This window comes from Aptenodytes forsteri, unplaced genomic scaffold (genome assembly GCF_000699145.1).
Source record: "Aptenodytes forsteri isolate BGI_AS27 unplaced genomic scaffold, ASM69914v1 Scaffold19, whole genome shotgun sequence".
NCBI classification, from domain to species: Eukaryota; Metazoa; Chordata; class Aves; order Sphenisciformes; family Spheniscidae; genus Aptenodytes; species Aptenodytes forsteri.
This window is the reverse complement of record NW_008795327.1, coordinates 1,008,384-1,020,972: the sequence shown is the minus strand read 5'-3', so window position 1 is coordinate 1,020,972 and position 12,589 is coordinate 1,008,384. Positions and strand designations below refer to the sequence as shown.

The following is a 12,589-nucleotide window of genomic DNA, read 5'->3' as shown; positions in this document are numbered from 1 at the left end:
CGTTACGTTACACAACCCGCGCCTGGCCCCGCCAGGCTCTGCCAGCGAGCATGGCCCAGCGAGCCCAGAGCTCCTGCGCGGCCAGGCCCCCCAGCGAGCCCAGAGCTCCTGCGCGGGCCGGGCCCTTCCCAGCACCACAAACACGTTACACAACCCGCGCCTGCCGCAGCCCCGCCAGCACCGGGCCTGGCTCCCCAGCCCCAGATAAGCTTATCGGAGACGCACAATGGAGCCAGCGCCCACAGGGTGGGCACCTGCGGCTCAACTGAAACATGCACAGCTCAGGGACGGGGCACAGCCCACCCTGAGGACAGACAGCAAAGAAAAGGACCTGCTTGACAGCTGAAGCAGGGGCTTTGGCAGGGGGCTGGAAGGGGGGCAAGAGGGCAGGCCTAGGGTACCCCTGGAGGGAGCCGTGCCACCCAGTACCTTCCCCCAGGGCTGGTGAACTCGGGTGGGAGCAGACTTCTTGCACTAGCCCCCTGTGTCTCCCCCAGCTTCAGCCAGCCATGCCCAGGCGTGACCTACCCCCAAGGGACCAGCACTGCATCCACCACCGCAGCGGCACTGCTGGCAGCCCGCTCCCCAGTGGTGCAAACACCAGGCACTGCCTCTGCCTGCTCCCCCCGGTACCACGGGGCAACGATGGCCCTAACTTCTAGCAGTATCTTCCTACAAAGCTTTGGGGTTCCCTTTTCCACTCCAGCTCTGGGCTGCCAGGGAAGCCACCACCCCATGGGCCTGCCTGGATCTGGTGCCCAGAGCAGGTGCCCGTGCCCCCAAGGACCAAGCTGCAACGTGGAGAGTCCAAGAAGGGACCCACTCAGAAAGGAGCTGCCTAAATTAGGCAGGGATGGAGCGGCTGAGGCTACCGTTCTGTTCAAGGGACAACCCCATCCCCATGCTGGGTCTTACCCCCTGGCGTGGTGGAATAGACGGTGCCACCCGGCGTGGAGCTGTAGCCCTCTGGGATGGGGAGCTGGTGGCTCCCTGGGATGGGGCAGGAGGAGGTGGCAGTGCCCGTTGCAGCCATGGAGCCCACACGGGCCCCTCCCTTGCAACTCACCCAAGAGCAAACACCTATTGCACACCACCACCATGTGTTTTCAATACAATTATCATTAACACAAGTGTTTCTCCTTTGGTGTTTGCACTATCAGGGGGGCAGCGGCAGTTCAATGTTTTTTGCATTTCTTCCTCAAATACTAGGAGAAATACTGTCCAGTAGCATTTCTGAGGTTTATCTGCCTGCGGTACTCAAATATTGCTTGTGCACTTTGAGTTTTCGGTACTCCTTCCTCATGCTTTTCCTGGGGAAACTCTGCTGCTGCATGTAAGGATTTGCCTGGAGAAGGTGGAGAAGTCTCCATCTGGTCTGAGAGACCACCAAAAGCGGTCCATTAGATTGGACACTACGTGCACTGTAGTTACCTGCTTGAGGAATGGACCAAACATTCAGTGTAGTTACTGCATCGCCGCTGAGCAAAAGCAGAAATAAGCATAGTCCAAGTGCAGAAAGTGGAGAACTTCTGCACCTGGGTAGAGAATGAACGTTCATCTTAAGCAGCATGCAAAAATCCCCTTCTTCCTCACGGGAAGGACTTGAGGAGCTCTTACCAGATTTAAAGGGTTACAAGAAGCTTAGAATTGAATACATTGTGTTTTTCTCTAGTGGGAAGTGGTCTCTGCTTTCCTAAGATCTGTTTCCAGGCAGCTGGTCACAGCGAGTCAGGTGAAGAAACTCTGCATTTACCTACGAGCTACCTATTTAACTTCTGCAAATTAAGATGCCATCAGTTGCCACATTGTCAACTCAGCCCTTATTTCCAGCCCCGGAACAAAACCCGATCGCTCAGGCAACCCACCTGGAAAGAGAGTGCTAGAAGCAGCAGAACTAATCCAGAAGGAGAAAAAAAAAAAAAATGCACAACCATGTTCACACAAAAAAAATAAAAGGCTAACAACTGGCAGGGGGAAGGACTCAGCAGACCTCGTATCACAGACGACTGCGGATCAAAACCCTCCCCCAAACCCTGACTGCATCCACATGCTAATTACATGACCCTGAAAAGATGCATCACTGGGCACGGCAGCAGCTACCGATGACAACAACATACAGCCTCTTCCAAAATTCTCACACACAACCTATAAATACTGTTCGCCTTTTATTGAATATTCAGGTAAATATTTCACATTAATACAGGCTACATAAAGTAGAGCCACTATACGACATGAAATTTACTCAGCTTTTCCTTTTAAGTATGTAAACAATTATACATGTATTTACCACCCTAAAAGGTTGAAATCATGTAATCAGCTAGTTCTCTGCTGCATACAAGGAGCATTCAGTAGTGTTTAGCCAAAAGCACTAGTTTCGTCTGATTTTTAAGTTCAAAAAGGCTAAACTAACTGGAGAACAGAATCAGTTTGTATAGGTAAATCAATTTGTTCTTATACAACGGGCAATCAAGTTTCCATTGTTACAGCCCACAGAAATTTGCTTAGTTAGGCACATTAAAAAATCCCCAAGGTTCTTCAAGATCATAAAGATTCCCAAACAAGGCTATAAAAGGATAGACCCCCTTAAATCAGTTGACGTACTTGAGATGCATGTTTCCAATGTGAGGTGCCCAGGTGCCAGGCCAAATCTACAGCAAGAAATAAAAAGACAAGTCTATTATGAAAACAAATAAAGGTTCCTTTAACAGAGCGTTTAACCACTAGAGGGCAAGCTTAAGGCTTCCCCCTAACATACAACCAGACTGCCCAAAGGCTGGGAGCCCTCTTCAGCTCTGGCCAAGGTTTGACTGACAACCTGCAAGATGCCGAGACCCTCTCACTTATGACGAAGTCGATTACCTGGCTGAGCAGTCTTGAAATGCTGCTTATTTTACCCGAAAGGTTTGGTACGGATAGCGCCATATATTTTTTATAAACACACACACACACACACACTGAGGGGGAAAAGTCATGCAAACGATCTCAATTCTAGTATCAAAGAACTGGAAAAAAAAAGTCACCTATCCAAAAGTGAAGAAAAACAAAACAAAGCACAACACCGTAAAAAGCCCCAGGTAAGCGAAGGTGGAAAAAGGCAGCCACACTACCTGCTGAGCATCAGTACATTCTGTAGAGTTCTGGACAACTTTGATCATGGGATTCCAGGCGGGATCTGGAGTATGGAGCCCGTTAAAGAGGGGGCCTCCTGGGCCATCCGCCAGCTGAGGGTGCGAGGGTATTAGAGTGCCACCGTACATGGAAATCGGTAGGCCCTGAGGGAACAAGAGAAAGCACCGTCGGTGAAGAAGTTGGTGGTTGTGAAGGATGACTGTAGTACCACGGTTGCCAAGATGACAAAGGCAGTTCACATCCATACGTAACGTTCACCTACTGGCAAATATCTCAGCACTGTGAGGAACCGGAGCACTGCTGCACACCTAGGCAGAGTATGGAATACGGTGACTCTTCAGGGCTTGAGATTCAAGTCAGTTTACCCATTTTTCTGAAATTACACCTCGCCAGTATGAAGCAGCCTCTGCACAGCGCTTTCAGATGACCCCATAAAGCCAGACACAGCAGCTGTACAAAGTGATCTCAGTGCTCCCTCCTCTCACCTCTGCAGCACACGATAACCTCGGTGCACGCAGGGCTGCAGCCAGGGGCTGCACTCCAGCACAGCCCATATACAGCTTGAGCCTACAAAACTCCGAGTTGAACATTTTCTACAAATTACTAATGGCCATCTAAAATACTCTTCCAGTTCAGAAAGAGCAAGTTACAGAGCAGCTTTCTGCAATTATGAGATTTCTTTCCCGTGTTTGAATGATTGCTGCTCTGCAATTTAGAAGATCCCAAGAGCACATGCTACAGCTACTTCTGAAACATGCTGTGAGCAAGTCTGCTGTTGAGCACATCATCCTGGACATTCCTCCAGTGGTGGCTGAGCTGACTATGGCTTGGCTACATCCGTCTGCCCCAAGCTACTTTCCAGAGTCAACATACAAGGCACAGACTTACAAGCAGTCCTCTCATCCTGCCGCTTCCTTAAGAAAGGCACGTAGTATTCACGGGCGTGATTTGTACTGAAAGCATTAAGCAAACCTTTCATCAGCCTCAAGAGCTGAGCAAGCCTTATGAAAAATTTCCGAGCCACTGAGCCTCTGAGAAAGGAAACACTGGAGAGCAATGGAGGCATTCAGCTACTTGACAAGAGAACATCTGCAATCTACAAATTCTGGTTTTGTTTAAATGCACCACCAGGCTTGGGCACCTTTTCTAGTCAGTACTGGGATGAAAGGAGGTTCAGGACTAGGTGCAGCAAGCAATGGTAGAAGAGGCACACACATACAGTGTAAACAGGCAGAACAGGAAATACAACAAAGAAAGTCCTTGGTCATTTTATAGACTAAATCCAACCCCCTCTGTAACTTACTTTAGAAAAATCCACAAAACTATTTGGCATAGGTTGGTGGAAAATATTCGAGGGAGCCACTATTCCAGAATCATCTCTCTCCATTGGCTGATGCTGAGAAAACGTGCCCGGGTCCGACAGCTGCTGATGCATCGGATGATTTCCCATGACAGGCTGAGACCAACCTGACAAGCCTTCTGGAAAGGAGATTGAAAATGGCTGATTACAATTCATTGAATATACTCTGGAGTAGAATTCAGCAGCTGCACACGCCTACACACATCCAAAGGCTCCCCAAAAACACAAAGCTGCAGAGGTATCTTAGGGCTCTGCTCTGAGCAAAGGCAGACCTTCCACAGCCTACGCAAAGCAGGAAGATACCTGCAGTTTTTAGGCTACTAACCCGTTATAGACAATGCAAACACACAAGTCTTATCCGTAGCATCAAGGCCTCTCACAGGGAAGCTGTAGCAGGCAACACTATATAAGGCTGGCACACACACTTTCTTTCCCTCCAGCTCCCACATCCTCTCATGTACCGTAGGAACACAGAAAAAAGTTACACTTATGACAGGGGCAAAAATAGGGAAAGAAGAGAGACTGGTGAGGCCAGGGAAGTTTCACATGCCATCTGCATGTATGTTCATCTTGATCCTCCAGACAAGTGTGGAGACAATGGGGACTACTAGTAACTGCAAATTTCAGGTGTCCACAGCAGAACAGCTAAGATCCAATAAACCTCCAAGCATTGTCGTGAGCACATACAAGCTTTTCTTGAAAAAACACTGCAATGCTGAGACACTAAGTTAACCAAAGTATGGAGGGCTTCACTGAAAAATAACACAAATACAGGACTATTAAACATTTGTCTTTAAAGTTACCAATGGAAACACTTTACACCTCAAATGCTGCAGCTCCTCCTTTCCACAAGAACCTCAAACTATCAGAAAACCGAATGTAAAACTTCAGCTGTTTCAAGATCATTCTTTTGAAACTGGGGCTGCTTGGAACAGAAGTTGCCCCATACAATTCAAGAGTCATGAGGAGATCAGTGCAAAAATCAGCATCCACAGCTATGTGTTTCTGGATGCATTAGCTGCACCACAATTAACACTTTAAAATGTTAATGGAAAGCAAGCTAGAATCTTGGACAGAGGCCTTTTAGGCCAAGGGTCAGACTTGGAAATGGACCCCCTTAACAGATAAAAGTTGTTTACTTTTTAAATTCTGTATCATTCAATAGACTTAATATGAAATTTCTGAACTGTTCTCAGGGTTTACAAGTATACGCTGACAGATAATCTAGATTGGGTGAGAACCACCTACATTAGGAGAGAAAACCACAGCGCTTTCATTGATACGCACTCTCCCACCACTGACACCAGTTTTCCCTTCAGGACGTACTACACGAAAGTTGATTACAGACTGTGGAACATTATTCCTCCTCCCTAACTTTCTTTTCAAATGTAGAACTTCCAAAAGGCCCCAGAAGTTTCTTTAGGCTACCCCAGGCTGTACAACAGACTTACCAGATACGCTGTTAACTCCGAAGGACCAAATACCGCTGTGACCGACAGGAGCCGTGAAGTTGGTTCCTAAGGGTGTAGGAGTGACAGATCCGCCCTGTCGAATTCTAGCAAGCCTTTCTGTCCCGATGGGAGGGGGTACCTTTCGATCTTGATTGGCGTTACCCGTTTTTGGCTGGCCCAAGTTAGAAGGTGCAGAAGCAGCTGAAAGGGGCGAAGATGATCCTGAGGAAACTGATGGAATAGGAGATTCACCTGCTGAAAAGAGTATTTCTCTTGCTTAATTACACACAAAGCACACAAGCTAGCGAGCATAAATGCTACCCGCTCTATCCCCCCAATATTATCTCAAAGCAAATGATAAAAAGGTTTTAAAGGCTTTTTTGGCAAGCATTCTTCAAGTCTTTCACAGAAATTCTGTTTAGAGTTTGTTTTAACTCTAAAATCAACATTATAACACAAATGCTTTCAGCCATCAGAATCATGATATTCTCATGACATAGCAGTACATCTAAATTAATTACAAGAAAGAATAAGAAACATGGAAGAGTTTCAGGAAGAGGTGAAAACATCAGCCAAAATACCATAAATATCTAAAACAGCCTGGTTTTGGTATCCACCACTTCCAGCAGAAGAGAAATTGGACAGCTTCCCAAAGCCACGTGTAACATAAGAACATAAATCCCACCAACTTCAGAAGCGTCACTGACTCTTCTTGGGAAATCCAACTTCCTTTGAGCACTCATTTAAACGTTTTGGTTCTTAAGCTCAGAGTGGCAATGAAGTTGCATGCAGTGACATGAAAAGCCTCTTCACTCAAGATTCTGAATCAAAGACCCATATTTTCTGTAAAGCTACTTCCATGTTCTTCCCATCAAGAGGAAAACCCACTGTTACCTCGGATGATGCTTAAAGATTTTGGAACATTTTAAGTAACATGAAATAATTCCAGAATCCCAATTTAAAAAAAAAAAGGCAAGTATAGCTTCAAACCATGGCAAACGTGACATTTTCACCTAATATTACACTTATACTATTTAGAGGGGAATCTTTAGCTTGGTATAATCACCTCCACTCCCCCACAGCTTCATGGCCTCTCCTCTCAGAGCCTACAATGACTGATTTTTTTGCCCAAATATGCCTTTAGTAACGTTACCAGAACTAGTGGCATTTTACATGGGAAAAAACACAAAATAGTACAGCTTGGGATTTGCACGCCATCCTCACAGCTGCTAAAAGCAATTGGAAAGCATTGTGTGCATCACTGGGTAATTTCCCCTCAAGTTACAAATCTACTAAAGACAATAGCTATGAATTTATAGTTAACTAAGACAGACCCATGAAGTTCCTACATGAATTTGTTGCGCTTGTCCAAGGATGTGGTGAAAAATGCTGTCTGTTAAAGCTGGGAGTCCCAACAGGCGCTGGCCCTTGAAGGTAAACCCGTGCTCCTTGTATGTTTGCTGAAAAGCCTGTCAAAGGACCTGAAGAAGAAGTTGTAGAGCTGTTGGATGGATCTAGAGAGGGTAAGCCTGAAATAAACATAAATTTGATTAAATATCTCTCTTTGGGAACCTGCTTCAAAGCACCAGAGCGAGCTAGTGCTCCAAATATAATTAAAGCATCTCATCACCTTCGGGGGTATCTGCACATGTTAAGTTCATTTTACAGGTGCACGATTCTCCCTTAGAAACCGACAGAAGGCATTTCTGTACACTCTCTGCTTTGGCCTGAAGTTTTAATAAAAGACAGCCATCCCTTTGGTCACTGGAAAGAAACGATCTTAGCAGGGAGGGCAAAGGAGGAAAGCTGGGAGTGGCAAGGACCTTTGCTTACAAAAAAGCCACGCAAGTCAAACAGGGATACAGGGCTCTGTGAAAGTCCCAGGGGAATCCGGCACCAGGGAAGTAGTTCGCTGCAGTACAGTTTTTGCCATCCTATAGGTACATTCATATATAGATCGGTCAGAGCATGCTGTGTCCAGAGAAACAGGACTGACGATGCACAGCACAACAGGTGAGGGGGCTGCTTTCTACAGGGATGTGTGAGAGGAAGGGAGAGATGGAGAGAAAGTTCAAAGTCCCACAAAAATTATTAGCAAGGGGGAATTACAGTTTTTATTAAGCCAAAGCTTTTAAGTACTTTTCAAAACGTTGTAAAAGCTCTTATCACACGTTATTACCTGAAAGCAGAAACGGGCATGGCCATGTGTTCACCTGAGTTTTGGGTTTAGTTTCAAGGGCCTATTAAACAAGACTAGTTTCAAAACCATTTAAACATTTGAAAATTACCACAACCAGGACCAGCCTATATTGCTGCAAAGCAAGATTGAAGGTTGCACCTACTTACACCACAGCAGTCTGCAAACAGCAGTGGTGACAGGTAATACCTTTGGTCATAGACTAGAGGTGCACCTTTCATCGCCTGGATACGTTCCTGAAAGCCAGGTCTTTTTCCCCCAGTATTACCAACCAAGTCAACCTGATTTACTGCTTCCAGAAGTGCCAGATCCAACCTGCTCACATTGACAGAAATGACCCACCAGATTTGAAGGAGGTATTTTTCTCACTAGCCCTACCCCAAAGGTTAAAAAAGAGAAGTCTCCATTACAGACAAGGAGAAATAAATCACCACCACCACCAGAACACGGGGTGCTCAGACAAGGGAACCTGAGCGTGGGAGGACAGTCTTTCAGGGTTTGTCACAGCACAAAGTGCAAGACTCCATGGCTATGAGGAGGATGCTAATGCCTGTGCAGGCTGCCTGTAAACGCAGTTTTGACTGATCTGCGTTTGTCTAGAGCTGCAGACTGGCCTCCAGCACGGAACCTAGCCATAAGCAAATTGCAGCACCTCCAGCTGAGGGCCCTTCCTGTGCATCTGCCGTGGAGCTACCGATGGGACACTCTTGCTAACCCTCCATCCACAGAAGTCAACTCAGAGGTAGTCAAAAGGCCCATACAGTGACCGATTCCACCACATCAAAAACAAGTTTCCAGCTGGCTAACAAACCACCGAAGATCCCGAGTCTCTGCCCCATACAGAAAGGGTAACAGAGCTGCTGCTGCCCATGGGGACTGCTGGTTTCCTAAACAGAGAACAAGGCAGAGATTATGACAAAAATAGCTCTTCTGCAGAAGAGAGATGCCCAGCTGTGTCTTTTGACAGCTTGGTAGGATGGGTACACGTGCAACAGCTGTACAGCCAAGATCATTTCAGCACTGCTGTGTATTTTCTACAGGTGGAAGTGTGGCAGCCAGAGATGCACAAATTCAACAGAGTAGTCAGTTTTCAGGTTGTAAAGAACGCTTTTTAACATTATCTTGCCTTTCATAAAAGTGGATTAAAAAAACCTTTGCTCAATATTAAAAATGGCTTCTATGAACAATGACTTACAGAATCCTGATTTCAGTAACAAGTTTCCTATTCATGTACTTACCAACAAAATCAGGTTTTATAATACTAAAACCTTTTGCAATACCATACTCTGCAGTTACTTGGGCCATGAATTCAAACTCTTCATCATGCTCTGAAAGCGTAACTCAGCTTTTGAGACTGGTGTCAATCTCACACAAACTCTGCTCAAAATTCAGTTTATCAAAGCCCCCAGGCACTTCTGCAGAAACTGGTTACTGCAAGGGCTACCTCCACTTTTAGAGAAACAGCCGCAACACTTGGTCACTCCATGTGAAATAGGGAGCCCAGCCATTTCATGCTACTTCATACTCATGTGCTGCTTCCTAAGCTGGCATATTTCAAGTTTGTGATACCTTCTAACGCCACGTGAGCAAGGTCTCAAGCCCCTTCTTAAAATGCGGAGGAAAGAAGCTACAGACAGACTTCTTTTCGTCTTCTCCACAGCCTCCCCAAATGGTTGGGCTAAATCTGCCCTCAATCTGGAAGCTGCTAGGACAAGAGATCTAAAGACATAAGTGAGACAAAAGGCCATTTCCAGAACAAATCCACAGCCGGTGAGGAGATCTGCAGATGTATCTGTGCCTCGAAGGAGCCGGTGAATCAGAGAAAACTCAAGCTGCAACTGAGCTTACCCATGAATAGGAAAAGCAGAGTACCCATCTCCACCCTGAGGTGACAACTTGTTAAGAAAAAGCTGGTTTAGTGCACAATTAAATTATATTAAACCTCCACCAAGTCAGCTTAGAGGTGGTGATCACCAAGAGATGTTGATTTGTGGAAGAAATTGCCACAGCTCAACTGTGCAAGACAGGCACAAAAGACAAACCTCTGCTCCGTCAGATGTAGAGTCACAGCCGAGATTAGAGGATCGGAGGCCACCTGCTTTGATGGCCATCACTACTCCCTCTCATCACACAAAAGTGTACTGAATTGCCAGGCAAGGCCCAGACTGCTCCTTGTCCATTGCACTGCTGTTGGCCAAAGCGTAAGCCAGCAGCGACTGGCTCTTTTCCTCCCTTCTCAAAATCGCCAGAAACCTGCCATCGAACCCTATGGAAACAGCCATGGTAGTCCCCAGTTCAACCCACCTCGGAGGCGGAGCTGAATGGAAAGGTCTGTTCCCCTGAGAAGAGCCAGTGAATGAGATGGGTGGACAGACCACAGGACCACACTTACAATCCAAGGGAAGGCATCGGAGAGGTCCTCAGCCTACCGTCCCCACTCCGTTCCTCACTATCACACCTTCAAAACAGCCCCTTCTCTCCAGGCTCCCCTAACCCCCGTCCCCCTCCTCCTGTGTGACAGACAATTTAGATTCTGAAATGAAGGTGATCAAAAGCAGTATTAAGTAGAATGACATTAAATGAATCAACTAAGGACCAGTCACCTCCTGCCAGGCAGAATTTTAGTGGCACATCTACGTCTGCAGTTTTTCTTCACTTGGCAATAACCTAATCAAATTCCAGCTCAGAAAAAAATGTGTTCTGTCCAAATATTTTTGTGCTTCAGTTGAGAAGAACTTCATACTTATCTCCCCAAAGTCAACTGTGTAAGCTCTCCTTCGGTATCTACCTAACCTTCCTAACTCAGGTAAGAAGCAGATTTAGACTACCTATTTAAATACTTTAAATACTTACAGTCATTTAAGGATATATAAAGGACTAAGAAATTTTTCCCAATGACAAACAGATGACCTTAGCATAAGGGAACAGCAAAATTTTTTGCTGCTATGGGAAGTCCCAGTCAGCCGTCTCAGCATCAGCAGGATGCGATCATCAGAAAAATCAGCGGATCCCATTTGCCATAAGCTTCCTTGCCCAGGGGTTATTCCAGCAGCCGCCAACTCCCAGTTTAGAGCACTGCAGATAAAAAGCTGAGGCAACAAAGTGTTTCTGGAGTCTGCTGAGGAGGGTCTGGCAATTCTTTTATTAGCAGCCTATCTGACGAACAAGGTCCAGTTACTTTACCTTCCACAGCCTTAGTTACATCTGGTTCTGCTTACTGCGCTGGGACTGGACATGGCACAAGAGCTCTAGGTATTCACTCACTTTGCAGAGCTATACAGCCCAAATTAAACTATTAAGAATAAAACTACAGTCATAGCAAACATCCCAGTTTTGTGGTTAAAGCTAGTCAGAGAGAAGTGTTCTGGTTTTCAGAAGTCCTGTGCATTTGTAAATCAATCGAGAGGAATGGGAATGCTGAAAATCTTCTTTCCTCACCACGACGTCTTCCAAATGCCCCCTTCTCCTTTAGTCTGAAAGTCAAACTACTTGACTTGTCCCAATCCAGCATTCAAGTCCTGAAGCGTTAGTCCAAGTATCTAACATACACTGCGGGGATAAAGACAACTTCAAAGCAAGGCTCTCTAGCTACCCAGCTTCAAGGCACCATAAAGCCATTATGGCAAGAATGAAGGGGAGAACAGGGTGGCACAGACTATACCTCTTGAGGGTCCCTTCTAGCCAAATGGGTGCAGCCAGTTGCCTGCAACATAGTTTGAGCACTAAGATGATAATAATCCTTTAGACAGAGCACAAAGGGCAGGGAGCTCACTGTGAGTGTTCCTAACCCATTTCAAATAAATGCAGATAAGTTTGAACTGCTGTACTTAACAGCAGGAGGACAGCAACTTCCTAATAAAACACACCATGCAGTAGCACACCGGTTTCCCAAAGCACAACATAAGCTTATTAAAATCCCAGAGCCATATCAAGAGACAAAAAGTACAGAGAGTTTACCCTCACTGAGTCAAGCTGGAGTCTCAGATAAAATATTGAACAACTGCACACAGTCACTCCTGCAGCTGGAACCTGTCAAGAGTCCTGGCCCCGCTGCTTCAGGTTTGGTATCACCTGACCTTATGTTCCATTCCAACCCAAAAGCTAAAATCAATGCTACTCTGAACTCTACAAACAGGTGGAAGCAGTCCTGTGTCTTACAGAGGACAAGCAATGCAATGTCTGCAATGTTCCCAACACCTAACATCCTAGAAGACTCCTGCAGCTGGAACCTGTCAAGAGTCCTGGCCCCGCTGCTTCAGGTTTGGTATCACCTGACCTTATGTTCCATTCCAACCCAAAAGCTAAAATCAATGCTACTCTGAACTCTACAAACAGGTGGAAGCAGTCCTGTGTCTTACAGAGGACAAGCAATGCAATGTCTGCAATGTTCCCAACACCTAACATCCTAGAAGAGCTGAAGAGGGGGGAAAAAGAAAAAAAAAATCATCATCA

General features: G+C 46.0%; 1 protein-coding gene across 1 annotated transcript in view; it reads right to left on the bottom strand.

Moving 5' to 3' along the window:
• Positions 1–12,589, bottom strand: part of ANKHD1 (ankyrin repeat and KH domain containing 1) — a 110,889-nt gene that overhangs the window by 1,508 nt on the left and 96,792 nt on the right. The window contains exons 34-37 of the mRNA XM_019472282.1: positions 5,941–6,192; positions 4,433–4,608; positions 3,108–3,272; positions 2,602–2,648 (exon numbers count right to left, since the gene is read on the bottom strand). Coding sequence (XP_019327827.1) covers positions 2,602–2,648; positions 3,108–3,272; positions 4,433–4,608; positions 5,941–6,192 — 640 coding nt within the window. The remainder of the gene's footprint in view (positions 1–2,601; positions 2,649–3,107; positions 3,273–4,432; positions 4,609–5,940; positions 6,193–12,589) is intronic.